This window comes from Prionailurus viverrinus, unplaced genomic scaffold (genome assembly GCF_022837055.1).
Source record: "Prionailurus viverrinus isolate Anna unplaced genomic scaffold, UM_Priviv_1.0 scaffold_42, whole genome shotgun sequence".
NCBI lineage: Eukaryota > Metazoa > Chordata > Mammalia > Carnivora > Felidae > Prionailurus > Prionailurus viverrinus.
In genome coordinates this window covers 2,047,185-2,071,044 of record NW_025927609.1, presented here as the reverse complement: position 1 = coordinate 2,071,044, position 23,860 = coordinate 2,047,185, and the positions used below count along the sequence as shown (strand labels likewise).

The window sequence follows — 23,860 nt, the reverse complement described above, 5'->3', positions numbered from 1 at the left end:
TCTAGTAAATCAAACTGGCTAAAGAAACTTGGCGATTTTTCTAGTAAGATATAGATGACCAAAATTGGAGAACAGGTAAAAGAAAAAACTGACTTCACTGATAACCCTGGGAGAAATTGGGCAAGTTGTTCAAGAGATGCTATTGAATGCGAACAAAGTCCCAGTGGCTTTATAAGAGAATTTAAGCCAGGACTGCCTGGATGGCTCAGTCAGTTAAGTGTCTGACTTCGGCTCAGGTCATGATCTGACCGTCTGCGGGTTCGAGCCCCGCGTCAGGCTCTGTGCTGACGGCTCGGAGCCCGGAGCCTGCTTCGGATTCTGTGTCTCCCTCTCTCTCTGTCCCTCCCCTGCTTGTGCTCTGTCTCTCAAAAATAAATAAAAATGTAAAAAAAAAATAATAATAAAATAAAAGAATTTAAGCTAACCACAAAGGAAGTAGATACATCTTACTATTTGAACCATCCCAGTCTGGGGGGGGCAGGTGGAAAACGTCATGATCAACAGCTGGAGATAGAAAGGGAAACGTCCCAGGTGTTGGGCTCACACAACTCGAAGACCTCCCAGAGGCGACTTCAAGACAGCGCCCCGGTGCGTGTGTGAGGAAAGGCAGGACATCTGACATGGGGACAGAGCTGCCACAGTCCTGGACGGGAACATTTCATAGGATGAAATATCGCGAAATCTCAAGGCACGGTGTCGGAATACCGTGCCTGCGGCCAGGATCCGACGGTGGGGGCGTCTGCGTGACCAGCGGGCCACCCGGCTGACCCCGGGGCATGACCCAGACTCGGCCTGCTCTGAGGGGACCCACAGACTGCCCGCCTGTGCCTGGCTGTGGCCGGCGCTCACCCCACTGCCGACAAACCCAGGCTGTGTGGAAGGGGGTGCCCCTCGGAGTCTCCTTACCTGTAAATAATACTGTTTACCAGGAAGGTGTTTCCGTCGAAGGAGTTTGCGACCACCAGGAAATAATCTTCTCCCACCGAGAAAAACTCCCAGTCCAGAGCGCTGCGGAGACAGGTGAGCAGGCATCAGCGGCAGCCGGCGCTCTGGCTTCCAGCCCGTTCCCCCAGGCGCAGAACCCCGGGCCCACTGCCCACCCAAGATCCAGAGCGATTTCGTGACACGGTGCATGGGTCCGTTCCGGGGAGGTGCGAACTGGTCGTTCACTTTAAAAACGTTTTTTGAATTTAAATCATAAAATGGCATCAAATTTTCATCCCGTCCATTTTCAAGCATACAGTCGAGCAGTGTTAAGTACATTAATAACACTGTCTAACGTCGCCACTGTCCGTCTCCGGAAACTTCTCGGGTCCCCAAACTGAGCCCCGCGCCCCCAGCCCTGGCCCCCACCCCGCTCCCCGTCTCTGAATTGCAAGCTCGAGGGGCCTCATACGAGTGGAATCACACTGTTTTTGTCCTTTGGTGACTGGCCTATCTCACTCGCTATGACGTCCTCGAGGTCCGCCGTGTGGTGGCCTGCGTCACAGCCCTTTCAAGGCCGGATGACCCTCCACCGTGTGGAAGGACGGTTTGCTTATCCCTCCGTCCGTCCACGGGTGCTGCCGCGGAACGAAGGCAAAACTCCGTCACTGTGAAGAGCGGGGAGCCAGCGGAGAAGAGGTCCCCAGCTTGCGGTCACTCCGCGGGGGCGTGCAGAGCCCCTGGAGGCAGGAGTGAGGACGCGGGCTTGCCCCTCGGCTCCCTGCTTGGTACCTGCTCAGGTGCCGACACAGAAACTTCCTCCTGCGTTCAGAAGCTCTGTTTCTCATCCCACGCCCCACCCTCTGCCGCCGCACTCCTCTTGGATGGGGAAGCCGAGGCCACCGCTGTGCGGCAGGCGGGATGCGGCCGGGCGCCCAAGGCCAGGCCACTGTGTCTGCGTCCAGCAGCTCAGAGCCGTGGCCTGTTCAGGGGGTGGAGGGCCACCCGTGTTACTGCGGACTTGCCTCTGGGCTCCTTCCTTGTGGGGGCCGAGGCGCTGGCCTAGAGCAGGGGGCTCACGTGGCCCCTGGCACACTCGGGGTCATTGCCTCTTCTCTTCCACCACCAGGTTCGTGTCTAGGGCCGCCTCCAGTGACGGCCAGTTATGATTCGGTTCCAAAGTGCTCCCCGAGGAGAGGCCGGCCACGCCTTCACCTGTGCGGTGTGGCCGCGGGTGACGGGCAGGGTCGTGCCCCGGGAGGTAGTCGTCCAGAGGCGGCGGGTTCTCGAGTCAAGGCGCGTGGGACTCACGCTGTCTGCACCAGACTCCTAGCAGAGGCCAGCTTTGCTTTAACGCGGTAGAAACGGAGGTGTCCAGCCGTGAGTCCCTGCCGAGCCCCCAGAACGGGTATATCTCTGTCCTCCAGAGCCACACCGTTTGGTCAAGGTGGAGAGACCCACATGTCCATCATCTAGGGGGTACACAAAACGGATCCGCCCACGCATAATGGAGTATTCTTCGGCGAGTGCTGACACACACGGGAGCGTGCGTGAACCTTGAGGACCACGCTGAGTGACAGCGGCCAGGCACCAAAGGCCACCTCCCATATGACTCCATGTCTTGAAAACATCCAGAATGGGGAACCCCGTGGAGACAGAAAGTAGAGCCTGGTTGCCAGGGTTGGGGTGGGGGCAGGAGGGGCAGCTGAATGGTAGGGGTTCTTCTTGGGGTGATGGAAACGTTCCAAGTTACCTGGTGGTGGTTGCACATCTCTGTGAATTTAGTAAAAATCACTGAATCGCAGCCAACCAACCAGCCACAGTGTTGGAAAGCGGTGAGAGCCGAGCCCACAAATACAGTAAAACCTTGGTCTGCGAGCGCAGTTCGCCCTGGAAACAGGCTCGTCATCCAAAGCACTCGTATCTCAAAGCACATTTCAAGAACCGCTGGCTCAGCTGGGGTCACGTGACGCTGGGCGTGCGGCAAGACGTCGCGCGTTTGCCAAGTCGAAGCTTATTCGAGACGGTTGCTCGTCGTGCAGACTCGCAATCCAGAGGCCACGGAGTCCGTCAGCGGGCCCAGCGGGAGGTTCGCAACGTGTTGAGGAGTGAGGCCACGTCACGCCCCCAGCGGCCGCGCACCGCGCCTCAGGCGGCCGCCGCGTGTGCCCTGGGAGTCTGGCGCGGGGCTCAGAGCCCTGCCGCCTCCGCCGGGTGGGCCCCAGCGGGCAGCGCAGGCAGCCGACGCCCCAGAGCCCCTGGGACGCCGTGCCCTGCCCTTCTAGCCGGCCCCCGGCCTCGAGGCGCACCTGCAGGTGGTGATCTCCTGGAACCTGACGAAGGTCTGCGCGGTGACATTCAGCTCGTAGATGACCGAGTTGATGACGTAGGAGTCGTTGCGTGCTTCCATTTCCACGTCGTAGCTGTGACTGTTGGCGACGGCCAGGAAGACCCTCTCTCCGATGTGAAACACCTCCCAGTCCGCGGCGCCGAACGTCTGGGACAGAAAGAGGAGTGCGGGGGGGGGGGGGGCGGGCGTGAAGAGAGGCCCTCGGAAGGGTCCCGGCGCGGCCGCGGGGGAGACACCCCTAACCCGCAGACGCGGCTGGGGCCCCGCAGCGCTGCACGCACCAGTCGGGTGGCGTCCCTGTCTGGCTTCGCTCGCTTTCCCGGCCTCGTCGCCACCACTCCTGTCCCGAGGGTGGGTGCCCAGCTGCACCCACGCCCGAAGAGGTCATCTGTGCAAAGTGCCCCTTAGCCTTCTGAGTCCCCCACTCCCCCATGCGCGATGCTGCCCCTCCAGCTGCTATGACACCTCTTCCAGGGAGCGAGCCCTCCCTGCTTCCTCCAGTCCTGGCTCTGAACTCGGGAGCAGCCTCTAGATACTTGTGTTCCTCACCACACGCTCTCCCTGGCCTGAGGCTTTCTTCGGACCCTGTCGGCAGCCCCGTCTCTGGGCTCCCATGCAGACTGCTTGTCCACAAATCACTTACAGCCCTCGGGGGTGAGACACACGTGGCGCAACGGGGCCGGACTTGGACACGAGTGGCGAGCCATGGAGCCTTTGCCCCGACCTCCAGCTGCACGCGCTGATTTGCACGTGGGGCCCACGAGGAGGAAGTTCATGTCCGGTTTATGGCCAGCATCTCAGGGATTGTGGTGACGCAGGTGGTGCAGGGAAGGAGAGGACCCAAGGGGTCCGGGTCCGGGCCCTGGGTCTGAGCCCTGGAGGGAGAGGGCGGGGGCGGAAATAAACGGAGACATTTTCCCAGGAAAACCAGGGAAGGGCACAGGGAGAGGCCCTTTGGGCGACAGCAAATGGTAGGGGCCGAGGAGAGGGAGAACGTGGTCGCTCCCCGGGGCGGGGTCTGTGGCCGATGGGAGAGCATGTCAACGCCCAGGGGAGCCTGAACCACGGCAAGTGCAGGCTGCCGGGCCTTCAGTTCCCATGTCCGCAGGAAGGGGGTTCTGTTGACCCCATCTGTCCCCACGGGCTGGTGAGAGCTGCAGAAACTCTCCAGTGGCACACTTTGCATTGAGGTTGTCTTTAAAAGTTTGCCTCCAGGGGCACCTGGGGGGCTCAGTTGGTTAAGTGTCCGACTTCAGCTCAGGTCACGATCTCATGGTTCATGGGTTCAAGCCCCACGTCAGGGCTGACAGCTCAGAGCCTGGAGCCTGCTTTGGATTCTGTCTCTCTCTCTCTCTCTTTGCCCCTCCCCTGCTTGTGCTCTGTTTCTCTCTCTCAAAAATAAACATTAAAAAAAAATTTTTTTTTGAAGTTTGCCTCCTGACTTTCGGCTTCTGATGGTGGCAGAGGGCTGCCTGCTAGACTGACCCCTGCCGAAAGCAACTGTAAACACGACTGTGCATGCAACTATCGGAAGGTTCTGGAGAGTGGCCAAGGGCAGGCAGAACCGGAGGGGCCGTGACCCTTGAACAAAGGGAATCACATGCACAAGGTGTGTGCTTGTCTGACTTTTCCTCTGAGGACTGTCCCAGACTGTCCTTGTCCCACCGCACGTGGGCATTGCGCTCGGGTGGGTGCAGCAGGCTGACTGGCTGGGGGTCTTGAGGGGAGAGTCTGGAGTTCCAGAGTGTCTAGAGACAGAAGGGGAATATCCGAGAGAGGAGGGAGGCTCAGAAGGGGGAGCCCCGATGTCTCCCCGTTAACCTCTCTCAAGTCCTTGTCTGGCTCCCGAACTGCACACATGGGGCGAGCTTCCCGGGACCCACAGACAAACAACAGGCGAGAGGCCAGAAGCGTAAGCAGAAGGCAAGCGTGACCCCTGATCAAGAGAAAATACTGGACAGAAATGTACCAACGGTGCCAATACTGAAGCTGCAGAAGCCACGATGACTCTGATGAGAGTGTAGGGAAAAGGGCTGGGACGGGGAGCCACCCGGCCGGCCGTCCAGAGGGCGTCAGGGAGCCAGAAGGGAGACCCCTGGCGGTTACCCAAACTGAAACACACAAAGGGGATGGTAACAAACATGAACAGAACGGGGATAATGCAACGCGATCCAACGCACATACAGCTGGACCTTCCAGAAGGAAAAGAGAACGAGGCAGAAGAAAACCTTTAAATCAAAATCTTCCCACATTTGATTAAAAACACCAAACCACAGATCCGAGATCAGAGACCCAACGCAGAATAAACACAAAAATCCACGCCCAGACACGTGGTGCTCAAATCACTGAAACAGAAGACAAGGCGAGAACCTCAAAGGCAGCGGGAGAAGACACATTCGCTACATCAGTGCAGGGACGGCCGTGCCTGTGACCCCAGACTTCTCACGGGAGACCAGCGTCAACAGAGAAACATCCTCAAAGTGTGTGAGCTCTGAATTCTAAAACTGGTGAGATTATCCTTCACAAATGAAAGTGAAATGAAGCCCTTTTCAGACAGAAGTGACAGAATGATTGCCAGCAGCCCTGCTTTGCAGGAAAGCTGGAGGCCACTGCCAGGGCTGAGGGCAGACCCCGCCGGGCCGAGCCAGGGTCTGCCGCACAGATGCTCAAGGGCGCTGGAAGGTGAGCTCTGGGCGTATACAGACAGCTGAGCGTTCACAGCAAAATACTGACAGATCCCGGGCGTCTAAAGCAAGCACACACAGCACACACATGTACACATGCACACACACGTGCACGCACACACATGCATGCACGCGCTTGCACACATGTACACACACGTGCGCACACACGTTGCACAGCAGCCCGACACACAGGTAGGGATAACATTATATTGTCACAAGGCTATTACTCCTACGTTGTCAATAGTGAAAAGGCGTGTTGGTGGCATAGTGGTGAGCACAGCTGTCTTTCAATAATGAAAAGGCAAAAAAAAAAAATTAAAATAAGGACAAAAGACATTTCCCAAATGAAAGTACAGAAAGCCAATAAATGCATGGACACACGCCCCCTATCTTGAGTCCTCAGGGAATTAACAACTTGAAACCACACAGAGACATCACTTCGCACCCAATGTGTAAAAATGCTGACAAAAGCAAACGTTTTCTCCTCATCTGGAATCTTCCGTGGGGCCGTGGTGGAGCCCAGAGGAGGCGCTCGGCGTGTTCTGGGTGCACCTGCCCGGTGGCAGGGGGTAGTGGGGAGCTGTGTGTGTGTGGGGGGGCAGAAAGCGTGGGGGTGGGGCCTGTGAGAATGAAGCGTGGTGGAAGGCAGAGGGTCCGTTCCTTCTTTCCAAGGCTAACTTTCAGCTTTTCCGGCCACCGAGAAAGCTGGAACAGGACAATAGATCCAGGATCTGTGTCCACAGGCACCTCAGAGGCAAGAAAAAGATTTGTCTTTGGTGCTTTGGGTCAGTGTCTGAGGCACGTTGCTGGGGAACCCCTGCAGCGTGCTAAGGACAGGAGGTCATTTCCACACATCCTGCCGGCCGCCGCGGCCCCGGACACAGGGATACTCCTCGTGTTTGGGCAACAGTTGGCTCTTAACACGGTCCCCGCCCTGCACATTTTGGGGCCGTGCTCAGGGCCGGGGTCTAGGGGGATTCCTTTGTGTGGACTAGGACCGAGCCCAGGGGCGAGGGGATGCCCAAAGCCACGCAGCGGGCAGGCTGGGGACCGGGCTGCTCCCCTGGGGACACTGCGTCCGGCCGGGGGGCGGGTCCCAGATTGTCCTGGCTGGGCCGGAGCTGGCCGTACGGCAGGAGCGTGCCTGTGACCCGCCACCGCGTCCCTCCCTGGCTACACAATGCCCAGCGAGGCCTCACGTGCCTGCCCCTTCTCGGCACGTCTGTCACTTTGCCCACGTGCAGATTCGGGATGTGCTGCCCCGTCCCCCGTCAGCCTCAGAGCCGAGCCAACCCTGGCCGCGGGACAAAGAACAAACTCTGGCCTGACGTGGCGGCATTCTCTCCACGCCCAGCAGAGGGCGCCATTGCCTGCCGTGACCCAGCCAACAGGGCCCTGACGGAGGACAGGCCTCGCCCCGCTTGGGCTCCCAGTTCTGCTGCTCTAGAAACGGGTCCGGACCTGTCCTGAGGAGCAGAAACAGGCGAGTTTCGGCTAAAAGAATAAGAGCCACAAGGACAAGGACAAGGGGCCAGGACACCTGGCACTCACTGCCTCCACGCGGGGGCCAGGAGCCGGGCTAAAGCTTTCTTGGATGAGCTTGTCCTGTCGTGGCTGTGGCTCCACGAGGTGGCACGATTTCCGTCCCCTGGGGCCACCTCACACCATCTGAGGAGGCTCTGAGACACTTGGGGCTCATGGAGTCTTCAGCCCTGTCCTCTCTGTGACACCTGCTCAGGACCCACGGATGCAGAGTTCCGCCTGCGGTTCTGTGACTTCCCAGAAACCGAACGGGAGTCGTCAGAATGTCACATGCTCCCCCAGCCTTGTGCTGAAGAAGCCACGTCACTGGGAAACTAACACTTGCAAACGCACATGCTTGCACACACACCTGCACACACAGACCTGCACCTGTGCACACACATGCACCTTGTACAAACACGCACACACACGCACCTGTATACACACATGCACGTGCCTGCGTGCATGCGGATGCACACACGTGTGTAGGCACATACACACCCGCGCACACTCACATACACAAGACATGCACGCGCACCCATGCACACACGTGTGCATATCTGCACGCACACATGCGCTTGGGCCCACCCTTGCAGTACAAGCGGCCAGGAGCTGCTCTGAGGACGGGATCTCCCCAGTCGCCACGGCTTCCTTCCAGCTCCAAGTGACCCTCGGCCTGCTCACCTGTCTTCAGTCCCAGCACGGAGGGGCTGCGGGAGGCTCTGGGAGCACAGGGAGAAGAGGTCCCGGGGGAGGAGGAAGGACGAGGTGTGTCTGGTGGCAGTAAGGCAGGGGGGAGCACTCAGGTGTGTGTGGTTTCGAGGCTCTCGTCCGCACGCCCACTGCCCTGGGGCGCCTGCCACGGCCAGTATGGGGGTGCCTCATCCAATCTGCATTTCGGATAAACAATGAGTTTTCAGTCTATGTGTATCCCATGCACGACTTGGGACATGATTTTACAAGAAATGATTCATTGTTTACCTGGAATTCAAACTGAACGAGGCATCCTGTATTTCATCTGGGCAGAGGGTGGCAGAGGCCCACACGAGGTCTCCCCGATCATGGCCGTTGGCCGTCAGCGACCCCTCCTCCCCGCACGGGGCTGCCAGCGGCCCTCACAGAACAGGGCCAACACCCTCGCCCTGGGCCGGAGGCCGGGCTCCCGTGGCTCAGAAGTGAGAGTGGGGAGAGTCTCTACCTGGGGCTGCACCAGCCTGGGCACGGGGTGTATGGGCCTGGGGCTCGATGTCAGGCGGCTCCTGGATTCTAGGCACGTTAGGGACTCATCAGAGAGAGAAGAAGAACTTCCCACATCAAACAGCTCTGCCAAACCCTGCCTGGCACCCAGCAAGGTAGCCAGGCACCTGCTGGGCTGGGCGGGCCCCTCCCTCCCTCCTTCTGAGTGGAAATCCCCCGGTGCCCTGTCCCAACAGCCCCCAGCACGCGGCCTGGCGGGCTGCCCACGCACCTCACGGGGATAATGGCACTTCTGGGGGACTTGGCAGCCAGGTGTACCTGGAGCCCCTGACAACCTCCCTCCAGGGTGGGTGGGCTCCCGGGAAGGAGAGGATCAGCTGCTGGGCCAGGAGGCCCTTGGGTTCTGGCTTCGGGGAGCAAAGAATCGAGGTCAGGGGGTGCCTGGGGTGCAGGACGGGAGGCGGGATGAGCTGCCAGGGGCACGCAGGCAGCTCCCCCAAAGGGTCCCGGGGGGACGCTGCTGTCCTCGTGGCATGCAGGTGGCCGAAGTGGGCGAGGGTCCCATCCCCCAGGCTGCCTGGCCGCAGAAGTCACCAGGAGGAAGCCCCCTCCCAGGGCTGTCCGGCGCACCGACCACCGAGGGGCACTCTTACGCGACCCTCCCCTCGGTAGGGCTCTGAACCCAACGTTCTGGCCTGTCTTCCAGTTCCTTCCTGGCCCTTTACATTCCCGGTGGAAGCTACGTTTCTGACAAACTTCAGCTTCAAGCCCCCGGCCCCGCACACCCGCTGATAACCAGCCTGCCTGCCCCCCCCCCCCCCGACAACCTGTTTCCCCACACTTCACACCCTTTCTCCCAGGGCTCCCTTGGGCGCTCAGCTGGCCCCTCTGGCTCTTGGACCTCATTTCTGCCAGCGGCACATGCATCAGTCCCGCCTCCCACATCCACACCCTGACTTGGTCAGCCGCTCGCCTCTCCCCTCCATTCTGGGTCCACACCGCGTGACCCGGGCCCAGGCCCCACAGCTAGAGGCGGGGTTTCCCGTGGGTGGGGTTCGTTCCTTCCCGGACACCCCCAGCTCCGGCCTTCTTTGATCTAAGCCGATGGGCCAAAGTCATTGGAGCTTTGGACTCTGCCAGCTGAAGGAAGGTTCTAGAACTCCTGGTGGGAGAGGTGGGGAGACGTAGGGGGTGAGGCTGAGGAATGCGCCCCAGGTGAGCCACAAACCCTGCAGCCCTGGGATGCCCCCGGCTCCCTCCCAGCACATCTGTGTGCACAGCCACTGCTCAAACGCCCCCCTGCCCCCACTGCACCCCATGTCTGGCTGGTGCCTCCAGAAAGGGCCTCCTCGAGGTCAGCACCTCTCCACGTGCGCACGCCTTCAAAGCACCCAACCTTGCCTGCTTCAAAGCTCACGGTCACAAAAGACGTTACAAACTGCAAACCAAATCGTAAACACACGAAGGCATCACCAGGACCTAAAAGGACTTAAACGTGATGTGAAAAATGTTGGCAAAACATGAAAGTGGGATTTTGTGGGTTTGAGGTGTGGTCGAGGCATGAGGCGGTGTGGCATGCGGGAGAAGGCCTCCGGGCCGGGCGCGGGGCTGCTGTCGCCCGTCGGGCCGGGTGGTGGCGGTGCCCCCAGAGCTCTGGCTGCTGGGACAGCTCCAGCCTGGGCACAGGCTGGTGCTGGCTCTCAGATGCCGCCCGAAAATGCAGCGTGGCCGCCCTCCACCTCCCAGGCCGGCTTGTCCACCGCCGCCCGTGTCGCTGAGGACAGACTCCTGCAACCCCAGCCCGGGAGTGCCTCCCACCTGCCTTCTAAGACCCTGGTGAGTCTGCTCGGCGGAATTCAGCACCTGTCCCGACCCTGTTGTGATAGGGGGACGGGGCACACACACAGGCAGGGCGAGGAGACACGCATCCCCAGGGGCCCCTTCCAGGCTCCACACCAGCGATGGGGCCTCGTTTGCATGCACTGGCTCTTGCACGTACCAGCCGTGTCCCCAACTGGGTCCCCTCACTTCCCAGCCTCCGTTTTCTCAGCTGTGAAATGGGTCTGAGGTGGAATCAGGAGCCAGTAAATGCAGCCGCAGACCTCCCTTCAATTATCTCTGTAAATGGCAGAAAGGCTTTTCAAAAGGGGAAGCAAGAAAGGTGGCCCTCAGCAGAAATCCCAGAGTGGCTGCCAGCAAGGGGGAAAACCGTGTCCCAAGCACAGGGCGGGCCTCCGCGCCACCTGGTCCTGCCTGTTGGGGAGCCCCAGGCTGCCCGCGCCCGGCCTGGGCACCTGGAGACAGAGCTGCCCCTGCCTGGGGGCTGCGGCTGCCTGTCCCCCTTAGGGGGTCCTGCGGAGACCCCTCCGATTCCTGCCAGCAGTGCGGGCATGGGCTCTTCACACCGCACTGCAGCTCTAGGATGAAGACAGGGGGCCCCACCCTCCTTCCACCTCCCCTTGCCCTTGGCCCTCTACTGACGAGCCCCAAGAGATGCACTCAGTGTCGGACCCCAGACTTTGTCCACAGGATGGCTCTAGAATCCAGACATCACTGTTCGCATTTCTAGCGCGCTGGCCATGCCCCAAAGTCACTCTGGCAGAGCCTGGGGCCAGGCTGAGCTCACGCCCTGCCCGGGGGTTTCAGTGGTGGGAGGAGCTCCGGGCCAGCCCTGGGGACCGTCCCCACGTGCAGTCTGAACAGTGACGGCTCTGTCTGTGGCTTCCCGCACACGTGCCCCGGAGGGCTGCCCATCGTGGCTGTTCAACAAGATGCTCGTTGCTGCTTCTTCCGGAATCCACCCCTGCTTCCCTCTTTTTCCTTCTTGGGGAAGGAGACCCCATCTCTGCACACGACCATGTCTTCCAGCCTCTCGCCGCACCCCCCCCCCCAGCCCCCCACCTTGGGAGCCGCTCCCTCCTGCCCTGCGGATGCCGCACCTGCGACGCCGTCCCGGGGAATCTACCCGCGTGGTCACTCCTGCATCCCGTTCAGCCCACCTGCACGGAGTCCTGCTTCCCTAACCTCCCACCTGTGCCATCTGGGCACTGGTTCCCATTCTGGAACTTTCTTTCACCACCATCTTTGGTTGGAGCCACCAGTTCTGATTCTGATCTCCTGTGTCGGGCGTGACTCCCACGGGGCACACCTCCAGGACAGCACCTTCCCCTACTTCTCCCAGTGTCCCATGCAGCTACGCCAGCTCATGTGACCAGTGCCGGCCAGTGGGGCCTTCCTGCCTCTCCTGGCCGTGGTCGAGGCTCCGACGGTGCAGACACGTGGCAGGGGAGAGCCGGGAACCTCACAGTGCTTCACCTGGTGAGGACTAACCTTCGGTGGCAGGAAGCCACTGACATTTGTGGCACCCTGTGTCCCTCCTCCTACACAAAGCACAGCAAACAGAATCCAGGCTGAGTGGTCTCCCCAGGATCACGGAGGGCAGACTCTGGGCCAGGGCGCACGGCTACGGGTGAGAAACTGGGAAAGCGTCCTAAGAGCTTTCCTGCGATGCCTGCGAATTTCCTCACACAGTCAGACCCGCGTGATCCGGTCTCCGGGGCCAGCGCCCCCTCCGAGGGGGTGTTCCCGGGTCTCGGGGATCCCCTCTGATGGCCCCGTTGCTCTCTTCCCCAGCATCACTTCTTCTGGATTTCCCGGCTTGATCCTCTCTGTCTCAGCTTCTGGTTCTGCATTCTAGAAGTTTCCCCGGCCTTGATTTTCCAGTCACGTTAACAATGTGATGCCAGCAACATACTTGTGATTCCTCAGAGCTCTGTGCTGACTTTATAAATGTAATACCTCCTTGAACACCTCTGCAGATCAGTATAATTTTTAAAACCCCCTTGTGTCCCAGAGCCAGCCTGGTCTCCAGCATGGACGTACGTGCTGTTTTAGCTACCAGCTCGTGTGATCGGCTCAAACCCCGGGAGGCCCCAGCCGTCGGCTTGGAGGTGATGGTGAGGTTGGTCGGTGCTGGGCTGTGCTCCGGGAGCCAGGCCCCCTGGTCGTGGCCCCGGATGAGGAGCCAAGACGACGAACACCCTCTAACTTGGCCTTTTTTCAGATGCAGGAAGTTTAGGGTCAAGGCGTCGGTGGGCATTGGTGAAAATCTCCAAACTGCACCCCCAAGCCAGGCAGGAACCTGGAAACAAGCTTCCTGAATCTTCCTCCAGAATAAAGCCTTCAGTTCCTGTGGTCGCCCCTCGTGTGGGCTACAGATGTGCGAGCACCCGGAACCCCACCTCAGGCTGGGCGCGCTCACGGTAGGACATCCACGCGACCCGGTGACGCGGGGTAAGTGTAGAGCCCACGGACTTTCCACACGAGCTGCGTCAGCCTGTCGCCTTTCACAGCTGCTCAGTGCCACAAGCTCGTTCCCAGCCACCGTCCCCGCGTGTCCGGGCCTCCTGGGGATTCCTGATTTTGCCACCGTGGAGGCCCGCTTCCCAGGCCGTCTGGCCCCAGACGCCCCAGCGGAGGCCCCAGACGCTCCCGGGTCTTTAGTCTCAAAGGCCTGGCGTCTAGGTCCACGTGGGCCCTGACAGGCAGACCCCAGGCCAGCCCGCTGCGGGATGCTCTTCAAACCGGCGTGCACACACCCAGGCCCGTTGCTGGGGACCGCCCCACCCCAGGCCGTCCGAGCTGTTTTCCGGGTCCTGGCGTTCACAAGGCATCACAGCGATGGCGGATGCCGCGTAAGGAGCGCGTGCTCGAGGACCCTGTCTTACGCCGAATGGAGTAAGAGCAAGCACCGCACCGCCCGGGTTCCCATCCAGAGCTGCGGCTCCGGCAGGGGCGAGTCCTGGGACCCCCGTGCCTCAGTTTCCCCAGCTGTACAGGGAGACTGGGGCAGCACTTAGCTCACAGTGTGGCTGTGAGGACTGAGTGGGAGGAGGCGGGCGAAGCTCCTGGTCCGGGTGCTTTGTGTGGTTACTGCTCGGCCAGCAGCAGCCGCCGACGCGGCTCGGCCCGCTCAGCCCTTCTGGCCGTTACGAAGGCGCGTGGCTGCAAAGGAATCGTGCCCACCCCGGTCCCACTTCTCCCCGGGGCTCCCCATCTCAGGAACCAGCAGCCCTAGCAATGACCGCCCCCCTGCCGGGAAACTCGGGGTCGGGCCGGCTCCCCGCTCACGCCCACACCCTCTGGGGCAATGTCAGCGCTCGGGGACCCGGCTGCCCCTCCTGCAGCTGTCCTCGCCCTCTGGGGCTTGTCCTAACGTCGCTGGGACGCGGTGCCCTGGCTGGGATTTGGGGGGGCTGCGGCGTGAGCCCCCCAAGCGGGCGGCGGACAGCGCCTCGGCCTCCAGCCGGCCGGCCGTGACCGGTGCAAGCCCAGTCTGGTGGCAGGAACAAACAGGAACTGGCTCGAGCTGCTGTCCGCGAGCCCGTCCGTGTCCTCGCCGCGGGCTCCTCTGAGCGCTCCACCTCCCTATGCTACCCCTCCACCGCCCCGCAGAGGAGCGAGCCCGAAACATTGAACTTCATCTTTCCTCCCTTGCGTTTGAGGCCCACCCCACGTGCTACCTCCAGGCTTGTCCTAGATGGGACGGCACGTGTGGAATGTTCTAGACTGCCTTCGGTCACTACAGCCTCTCTGCACGGCTGCTGGTCTCAAGGTAGGCGCTGCTTAGCAAAGCCCGCCTGCCCTTCCCAGTTCCCCGCAGAGCCGAAGGGAGGGTGGGTTCCGTGTGTTCCCGTGTTCCCTCCTCTGTCCTGTGACCACCGGCCTCAAGCTGTGGGCACTGCCCGCACAGGATGCCTCGCTGGGATGTCCAATGCCAAAGGAGCCACCACCCCGAGGCTCAGAGGGCCTTTGAAGCATTTCTCCTGGGCAGATGAGGGGACAGATAAACCAGAAAAGGAATGTTCCAGAAGGATCCAGGGAGGAAGGAGTCACACTGGTGCTGCATCCTCTCCACCATTCCCAGAGGTAGACAGGGAGTCCCCACGGCTCCACCAGGAAAACAGATGGGCAGCCAGTTCCAGCCCTGAGACTGAGACAGTGGCCCCCCACTCCCCGCCCCCCACCAGCACCTGTGCTTCCTCTTCATAATCCTCTGCTCACGAGCGGGTAGCCCAGGAGCCTGGAACCAGCTACGGGACACTCATGGTCTGACGGAGAAGTGGGCAGTGCTGCCCCGTCCCTCACCCCTGGGCGGGCCCGGGGCCGCTGCTCAGCTGCCCCAGGACAGGAGCCTGACGCCCCCACAAAGGCGAGTCGGGGAGCATGAGGGCCCCCGAGCACCCGGTGCTGCCCGGGGGAGCCCCGTGCCGGAGGGAGGGCAGGCCAGGGGCCCTCCCGCCACACGTTAGGGCCCCCCAGGCCCTACTCGGGGTAACAGGCTGCTGCAGGCAACACGGGCTCAGCCTGAGCCCTGTGGGGGAGGTGCCTGGGTGAGGAGGGTCTGGGGTGGGGGTCCCGGCTCCGGCCGCCACGCCGCAGGTGCCACGCGGCCCGGCAGGGGTGAGACGCGGGCCTCCCGCCGGCTCCTTACCAGGAAGGCCTGGAACAGCTGGAAGGAGCCAAGGAGCCAGACGTACAGGTGGGAGTGCACCTTGGTGGACGTGCCGTTGAAGGCGTTGGCCACCGCCAGGAAGGAGTAGGGCCCCACAGTGAAGAACTCCCAGTCGTAGGCGCCCGAGGTGGCAATGGTCTGGTTGGCCTCGAAGAGTCGGGTCCTCGGGTTCCACTTGTAGATGACGCTGTCGATGTTGTGGTTATCACCTGCCACCAAGCAGCCGCGTTGGCGGGCGGGGGGGGGGGGGGAGGCAGACTTCCGAGGCCTCACGGCAGCCGTGGTGGAGCCCTGGCCCGCCCTGGCCCTGCCCCAGGCCGGAGGGAGGGGTCTGTCCTGTGCACCGAGGCCTCTGGCCACCGGACACCTTCCCTGCTCACCCCGCACTCCCTGTCCCTGCGCCCAGAGGAAGGCCCTCCCTGGGTCCCCGCCTTTGAGGGCTCCAGACCCGTTGCCCCGCGGCCCTCTGTCTTGGAGATGGGGCCCCCACCCCTCCCTAGCCTGACTGCTCACACTGCCCCCTGTTCTCTCCCTCTGAGAGCCCCCTGCTCTCACTGTCCCCCACGGGTCAGGCCTTTGCACTTCCTGACCCTCTGCCCGGAAGGCCCCTCCCCGCAACATGCTCCCAGGAGCCCCCCTGGCTGGGCCAGCCTCTCCCGGAACACTCATCTCCCTGGGGAGCACTGGGGAGCGGGCCCTGGGGTCCCCCTGCCCATGAGCCGGGAGGCAGGGCTCTTCCCCCGCGGGTTGTGGGCACAGCTGCCTTGAACCCTGCCCTTGAGAGTTACACACCCAGGAAGGGCCTGCTGCGGTCACTCAGGCCGTCACTGACCCAGAAACCAGGCTTCCCGGCCTCTGCCAGGCCTGTCCCCCCCACCGCACCCGCTGTGTCACAGGGTCTGTGTGCAGAAGGCATGTTCTGGGGCAAACAAGCCTCCCCATCCTTCCAGCGAGTCTGTTCTGCCAGCCGGAGTCCACGCCGACGTCCCTCCAGGGGACACGGGCATGCCGGGCGAACAGCTGGCCTTCACACCTGCCTCAGTCACCTCCTCCGGGAAGGTTAGTCACTTGGTTGGTTAGTCAGTCGGGTGGTCAGTTTCGAATGTGGCAGTCTGTGCAGCCAGGCGGCCCGCGTTTCCATAACCGCTCTCCCAAGGGCAGGCACCCGCACGGACTGTGCCTGCCTGTCCGCCTGCCCGGACGCTGACAGGGTGCTCAGGTGTGTTCACCCTCAGACGTCACTGTCAGATGGCCAAGCCCGAAGAATCAGGCTGGGTGTGGCTTATTATAACGTGGTCATGAGGTGAGGGTTCGGGTGAGTCAGCCCCCCCGCTCCGTGGCTCCCTTCCAGGTGGGAGGCCACAGCCTACCTTCCCTGTGGTTGGCCACGGCCAGGAAGTGCTCCCCGGCCATCTCGAAAGCTTCCCAGTCCCGGGCGCTGTGGGTGGGGACCCTCTGGTACGGTGTGAACCTCAGTTTCCTGTGGCTCCATTTGTAAATGACAGAGAACTCCTGGCCCTTCTCATTCGGTTCAAAATTAGCCACAGCCAGGAAGACCTGAAAGACAGGACCCGGGACACTTGGTTCTTGTCACCTGTGTGAGGGGCCTGGGGCTGATCTTCTGAGCGCCTGCGTCTCTGTCCGATGGCCACTGTCTCTCCGGATCTGTCAGTCAAGTTCATCAGTCTGTTGTCTCCATTTTTGTCTCCAAAATCAGGAACGGCTCTGTGCACAGAACTCTCTCATCACCCGGACGAGCAGAAACACACGATCACGTCCTCCTCCCGCACAGACGCACGTGTTGTCACATAGCTGAGTAGGACACGCAGGTGCCCAACATGGGATGGGACCAGGAGGCAAGCCGGCTCGGCGTGTGGGGTGTGTCTACTGAGCCCGGAAGCGAGCGTGCGCTTAGTGAGCCCGGCACCTGCTTTGGTGAAATGTTTTTCTGAATTTCCTAATATTTCTTGACGTGAAGTTAACATTTCTTAGGGGCCCATGGGTGGCTCAGTTGGTTAAGCGTCTGACTTTTGATTTCGGCTCAGGCCATGATCTCATGGTTGGGGGATCGAGCCCTGCACTGGGTTCTGAGCTGACAGTATGGTGCCTGTTTGGGATTCTCTCTCTCTCCCTCTCTCTCTCTCTCTCTCTGCCCCTCCCTGTTTGTGCTCTCGCACTCTCTCTAAAATAAAAAAAGAAAAGTTTGCATTTTTTATAATGAAAATGTCATCAACCAAAAGGCCAGAGCACCAGTCGCTCATCCGCCATGCTGGACTGGGAGCACGGCTGGGCCATGGTGGGCGGTGGCCTAAAGGTCTGTCTGACCTGCTGGCTGTTTCCTCGTCAGGGTGCACCTAGTGAGGGCAGGGCCGCACGGGGCACACTCGTGTTGGCGAGTGAGCGCTTTGGAGGACGGGCACGGGGTCGTGGGGGGAGGGCCTCGGCCACTGACACTGCAGCAGAGGGTGTCGGGGCTGGGGAGAGAGTGCATCGTCCTGGGGGCGCGGCTCAGACCACCCCCCCCCCATGCCCTCTGGTCCATCCAGCCCCGGCTGGGAGGGGGCTGTCCATGAGGGTCTCACACCCTCACCTAAGGGCCTGTCCCTCTCCGTTTGGACACCGCATGTCCTCGGGACCTGGAGTGAGTCAAGGAGACAGGACCGTGGTCGTCCGCATTCTGAGATGCTTTCTACGCTGTTGACCAGCTCATCAAGTGAGCCAACAAGCTCTCAATTTAGTCACAATGGGTCTACACGGACTTGACAGCATCTTAGGAATGGTCTTGTCTTTATTTTGTAGGAAGCCAAAGGCACGTCACACTTTGGACTTAGAGACCCCACCAAGTGTCTGATCTCGAAAGCCCCTCAGAACCTAAGTAAGACTTTGAAACCACGAGGAATACTCTTCCCGTATTTCCTACGGAAGGGGTCCCAACCTTTGGACTCCGGGTTTCTCCAAGATAAGAGGGATTGAGAAAGTCTCCGAACGCAGACTTGCCTTCTTCCCAATGGTGAAGTGTCTCCAGGACTGTGCCTGGTGCGTGGGAATGTTCTGGTAGGAGGCGAACTTCCCATCGGTCCACTTGTAGATGGCGGACGTGGCTTTGCGGTTGGCGGCTGCCACGAAGAGCCCGGCCTCGGGGATGGCAAAGACCTCGATGCCCAGCGTCTCCGAGTCGGTGAACAGGCTTTGATGTTCTTCCACGTAGTCCAGTTTCTCCTTGGCTGGCGGTAGAAACGTGGAGACCCACTTAATGCCTCCCCGCATGGAAGCCGATAGGCCGGCTTGGGAGTGTGACCCCAGGGCCCCGAGCCGTGACCCCACAGCATCAGCGATTGCCAGGGTGGTTCGCCTGGGGGCATTTCACCCTCATGGAGAGGCCATCAGGGGAGGCTGTGCGGGTTTTAGGGTCTATGCGGTGTCCAGGGACGCTGAAGGGACGGAACTGACGTGTCGCGTCCTCACTAGACATTTCCCACGCCCGCTGCTCTACACAAAGCTGTGCCCATGAGCAGCGGGGTCAGCGGCCGAGGGCGGCGGCCGCAGCCAGCTCCCGTTTCCCGTGGGTGACTGTCCAGAGCGCGCTGGGTGACCTCGACCCCCCTGTCCCCATGCGGAAGGCTCTGCCGGAAGGTCCCAGGGGAACAACATACATCCAGGCTCCTGGTGTCACCCCCAGCATGTGTGACGGGGGCAGACATGGCACGAGGAGGGTGTCCCCTCGACGGGGACTGGACGTGCACGAGGGGAGGGGTGGCGAGCCCTGCCCCCCTCGTGTCCCGCCCAGGAGGACACGCGTCTCCAGGTTGAATATGCAGCCTGCTGTCCGGGGGGGTCCTCCCTATTCCCAAGTCATGCTGGCTCCAAGAAGAACCCCCGAGTCCCCAGAGCCCCAGGAGGCGCGCCGCCCTCCTCACCTGCTAACACGGAGACCCACTGGCTGCCCACACACAGGAACAGCCCCTTCCGGCTAGCATCAAACCAGAACTGGGCATCCTCCATTTTGGTGCACGGAGGCCGGGACCCCAGAGTCACCTTCAGGTCGGTTTCTGGGGGGAACAAGGAAGGGGAGTGTCCAGAGAACATGCTCCCTGGAGGAGGACCCCTGACCCAGGCGGTCCCACCTTTGCCTCTGCGTGTGGGGACCATGAGGACACAGGGGTCTCCATTGTGGCCTGCTCCCCCCCGGGTGTCCGTGGGGCGGGATGCACGCCGTCCGGCTTCCTGCCAGCCTCACTGCCCACTCCAGAGGGCGGCCCTCCCCCCTTGGAAAAGCCTTGGTGATCGCACACCCACTGCCCTGCTCGCCGCTCAGACCTCTCTCCCTGGCATCAGTTTATCTAAGCTTGAGTTTTGCCTATTCCGCGGCGTTTGACCCCATCGCTGCTGGTGGTTACACCTCATTTCGAGCCAGGCCCGCACGTCCCGGTGATGCCGCGTGGCGGATTCACAGCGACATCGTTGTCGCCGCCAAGCCGACACCCGCACCTCGACTGTGACCCGGGGCACCTCGACCTGACGTAGCGCCCAGCAGAGCCCCAAGGGGGCAGTCCTGCCTCCCGCCTATTCTGAGATGACGGGACACATGTGCAAACTTCCCGTGTAGCATATGAAAATATCACTGTGCAGGGAAATTATTTTCCTCTGTGTCTCTTCTTTTACTATAAAAATCATTCCAAGTTGTACCGTTCCTACAAAATTATTCAACATAGCATGACAACAAACTGCATCAGTTTATAGACCATTAAAGCTCTCTCCAGCACGATAGAAAAAGCTACAGCTGGTGCTTCTGGGAGTTTGGAAACCCCATCCCAGGAGGGGAGTGTAAAGGCGGATGTGCTTAAGGGGCGTCCCCTGACTGGTGAGGCATGACCGTGAGGCTGAGGAGGGGCTGGGGCTGTCTCCCCCGCCTCGCTGAGTGGTGGGGGCTGCAGTGGGGGCGGGATCCGGCTTCGCCGGGGCGGGGTGTGTGGCTTATACGCAGCATGGTGACTTCAGCCCCAGGAGACACAAGCATGGGCTAAATGCTGGGGACCCTCTGGGCTGGGGGGTCACGGACAATTGGAATGTGCCTCTCACAGTTTGGGGTCCCCGCTGGGGTGGGGGCTGAGGCTTAGATGCCTATCAGAGAGGGATGGGGGTAAAGACCCCAAATACTTCTCTGGGGACAAAACAGGCAGCAGATGGAAGTCAGAGGCTCAAGAGAAGGAAGACGAGGTCAGGGAAAGCACTGGGGTCCAGGAAGAACCAGGCTCTCCGGTGGCCATTAGGCAGGACCCCTGCCCATCTGCATCAGGCCAGTCCCTCTGTCAACTTAATAGTCACCTTCCTTTCTCTGTTACCAAGTGACAAGGCTCTCAGGGTCTGCCATAAGTGAGGGGGAGTGGGTGGCTTTGACCTACTAACCATAGGGATATTTTAGCACCTCATTATCTTCTGGCTTCCCCGGGGGGCCCTGCAGGACTGGGGGGATGGACAGCACAGCCAGCTCGGGACTCCTGCAGGGACAGAGCCTTGGGGTGGCATCCGAGCCAGGCAGTAAGACCAGCTGCCTCACCAGGCCCTGCAGAGAGACGGAGAGCATGCTCAGAACATCGTTGCTAGAGAGTGCTTGGACCCACCCCTGGGCTCAGCCTGGCCAGACCCTGGTGGAGGGGTGAGAATGAGGACTGAAGGTCTGGCCACCTCAAGAGCCAGGTGACAAGAATCTGCTAATAGGTTGGGAGTGTGGGGAGCACTGGGAGCAATGGTGGATAATTCTACACCATTCTAAGGCAACAGCCATGGAAGGGGTTTTTCCTGTGAACCAGCCTAGAGTGACTGGGCTGCATTGTTCATCCATCCATCTGTCCATCTGTCTGTCCATCCATCACCCATCCATCCATCCCCCCATCCCCCCACCCATCCATCAATCCCCCATCCATTCACCCATATGTCCATCCATCACCCATCCATCCAGCCAGCCAGCCATCAACCCTTCCATCCACCCACCCATCCATCCATCCACCCACCCACCCATCCATCCATCCCCCCATCCCTCCATCCCCCCATCCATTCACCCATATGTCCATCCATCACCCATCTGTCCATCCATCCATCCATCCACCCATCCACCCATCCACCCATCCATTCACCCATATGTCCATCCATCATCCATCCATCCACCCATCCATCCACTTATCCATCCATCCATCCATCCCCCATCCACCCATCCATTCACCCATATGTCCATCCATCACCCATCCATCCACCCATCCATCCATCTATCCACCCATCTATCCATCCATCCCCCATCCATTCACCCATATGTCCATCCATCACCCATCCATCCAGCCAACCATCCATCCACCCTTCCATCCACCCACCCATCTATCCATCCACCCACCCACCCATCCATCCATCCATCCCCCCATCCATTCACCCATATGTCCATCCATCACCCATCCATCCACCCATCCATCCATCCACTCATCCATTCACCCATATGTCCATCCATCACCCATCCATCCACCCATCCATCCATCCACTCATCCATTCACCCATATCTCCATCCATCACCCATCCATCCACCCATCCATTCACCCATATGTCCATCAATCACTCATCCATCTATCTACCCATCTGTCACTCAGCCTTATGTTCACCCATCTATCCGTCCATCACTGATCCATCCATCCATATGTCCACCCACCACCCATACAATTATCCATCTGTCCATCCATCCATCCAAACATGCCATCCACAAATATTCACCAAGCACCTATTATATATCACGCATGGGTCTAGAAACTGGACACAGTATGGAACAGGGTCCCTCACCTGCCCTCTATGGGAGAGACAGCCAATGAGCAAACACACAGCTGGTCTGAGAGTGGTCAGGGCTATGGAGGAAAGACAACCAGGAGAAGGGGTTGGGTGCAAGGCTCATCTTCTCCAAGTGGTAGGGGAAGGTCTCCAAGGAGGATGACATGGGGCGAGGTCCTGAGGGTACAGGGTGTGATCTGTGGTGACAGTGGGGATGAGTGTGCCAGGAAGAGGGAACGGCGAGTGAAAAGGCCCTGTGGTAAATTGTGCCTCGCAAGTGTGGAGCCCCATGTACCCCAGGGCTCCCTGCTCCCGTGCGGCACACACCGATCTGTCGGATCAGAGTGTGAGGACACGGGGCCTGTAGTGACGGCCCCTCTGTGAGCACTGCTGTTGGGAGGCCAGACAGGCAGCCCCTCCCGTGCTTACCGTGAACAGGCCTTTGGTCCTCTTCCGGCTGCCGATGAAGAATCGGGCTCCTCGCACCGAGAGGGTGGCCGGGAAGGGCACGTCAGCCATTCTGAAAACATTTGAGGGTGGCTTTAGGGCCATGGGAGAGCAGCGTCACAGCCCGTTTATGCAGAAAAGGACAGGGGAAGCAGTGCACGGGGGTATCAGTTTCCCAGGGTGGCTGTAATGAACACCCCATACTGGGGGCTTAGGTGGCAGATTATCCACAGTTCTGGAGGCCGGGAGTCTGACGTCAGGGCGTTGCAGGGTCCCGCTCCCTCTGGAGGCTCATCTAGCTCTGGGCTTTCTGGTATTCCCTGGCTTGTAGCTACGTCACCCCCTCTGCCTGTCTTCACATGGCCTTGTCTGTGCCTCTCCTTATAAGGACACCAGGCTCTGGGTCAGGGCCCGCCCGACTGCAGTCACGACCTCAACTTAACTTGATTACACCTGCAAAGACTCTGTCTCTAAGCAAGTTTGCATTGCAGGGTTCTGGTGGACGTGAATTTGAGGAGCGCTCTTTTCCCCAGGACAAGAGTCTTCTGCAAAAGCGTGGCCACAGAGGTGTCCGTTCAGGGGTTCTCCCATCTCTCTGGAAACTCTAGTGGCTCCCAGCGGCACTGAGTCCCCAGCCTGCCCACCCTCCACCACGCCTATGGGGAAACAGATGGTGTCCGGGCGGGAAGGGTCCTCGCTGATGGCCTGGGAGGCGTTGGCAGATGTGGCCAGAGCTGGGTCTTGACGCGGAAGTGGATGCTGCACCCCGAGGGTGGGGGAGAAGGTGGGTGCCTGCTGGAGGGGAGGGCCTGACTGGAGCCTCGGGGGTGGATGAGCCAGGCATCTCCCCCTGTAAGAACCTGCTCCTTCCAGGCCTGCATCGGGCTGCAGCTGGCCGTGGTGAGGCCACTTTCTGAGCGCCGTCCCAGAATCCCCCGTGCTCTGATCACACCGCGCCCTCCGTGGTGCCCACGAGGCCTGTGATGCCCGACCCCCAGGCCCCGGAGTCCTCCTTGGCTGCCACTGGCTGTAGCCGCGGCTCCTTCCCTCCCCTTCCTTGGCCCCCTCCCCCTCCCCATCACAGAGCTGCTCCCACTGCTGGGTCCCCACCGTCATCACCCTGGTAAAGGCCCTGACGCGCTTGGGAGCAGAGGGAGCCCTTGTGGTAGAGACGGGTTTAAACAAAGTGTCCGAATGGCAAAGACTCTTTTTATTATGCAATAAGTTTCATAGTAACAGAGCACAGTGAGATTCTACCTCTGAAAGGAGTATCTGGAATAATGATGGATTTTAATGTAAACCGGACAATTTGTGATTTAAGAGAGTCACCAGCCCCACTGAGCCAGGATGGTCGTCACGAGCCGGTGGGACTATGGGGACCGACGCTCCCTGGTCCAGCCTAGTGACCAGGCGACGGCG

The 23,860-nt window shown here is 60.5% G+C and overlaps 1 protein-coding gene across 1 annotated transcript in view; it reads right to left on the bottom strand.

The window, feature by feature from the left end:
* TSPEAR (thrombospondin type laminin G domain and EAR repeats) overlaps positions 1-23,860 on the bottom strand; it is a 154,347-nt gene that overhangs the window by 2,145 nt on the left and 128,342 nt on the right. The window contains exons 4-11 of the mRNA XM_047847038.1: positions 22,424-22,514; positions 20,597-20,753; positions 19,108-19,239; positions 18,188-18,414; positions 16,561-16,747; positions 15,170-15,399; positions 3,234-3,421; positions 907-1,008 (exon numbers count right to left, since the gene is read on the bottom strand). Coding sequence (XP_047702994.1) covers positions 907-1,008; positions 3,234-3,421; positions 15,170-15,399; positions 16,561-16,747; positions 18,188-18,414; positions 19,108-19,239; positions 20,597-20,753; positions 22,424-22,514 — 1,314 coding nt within the window. The remainder of the gene's footprint in view (positions 1-906; positions 1,009-3,233; positions 3,422-15,169; positions 15,400-16,560; positions 16,748-18,187; positions 18,415-19,107; positions 19,240-20,596; positions 20,754-22,423; positions 22,515-23,860) is intronic.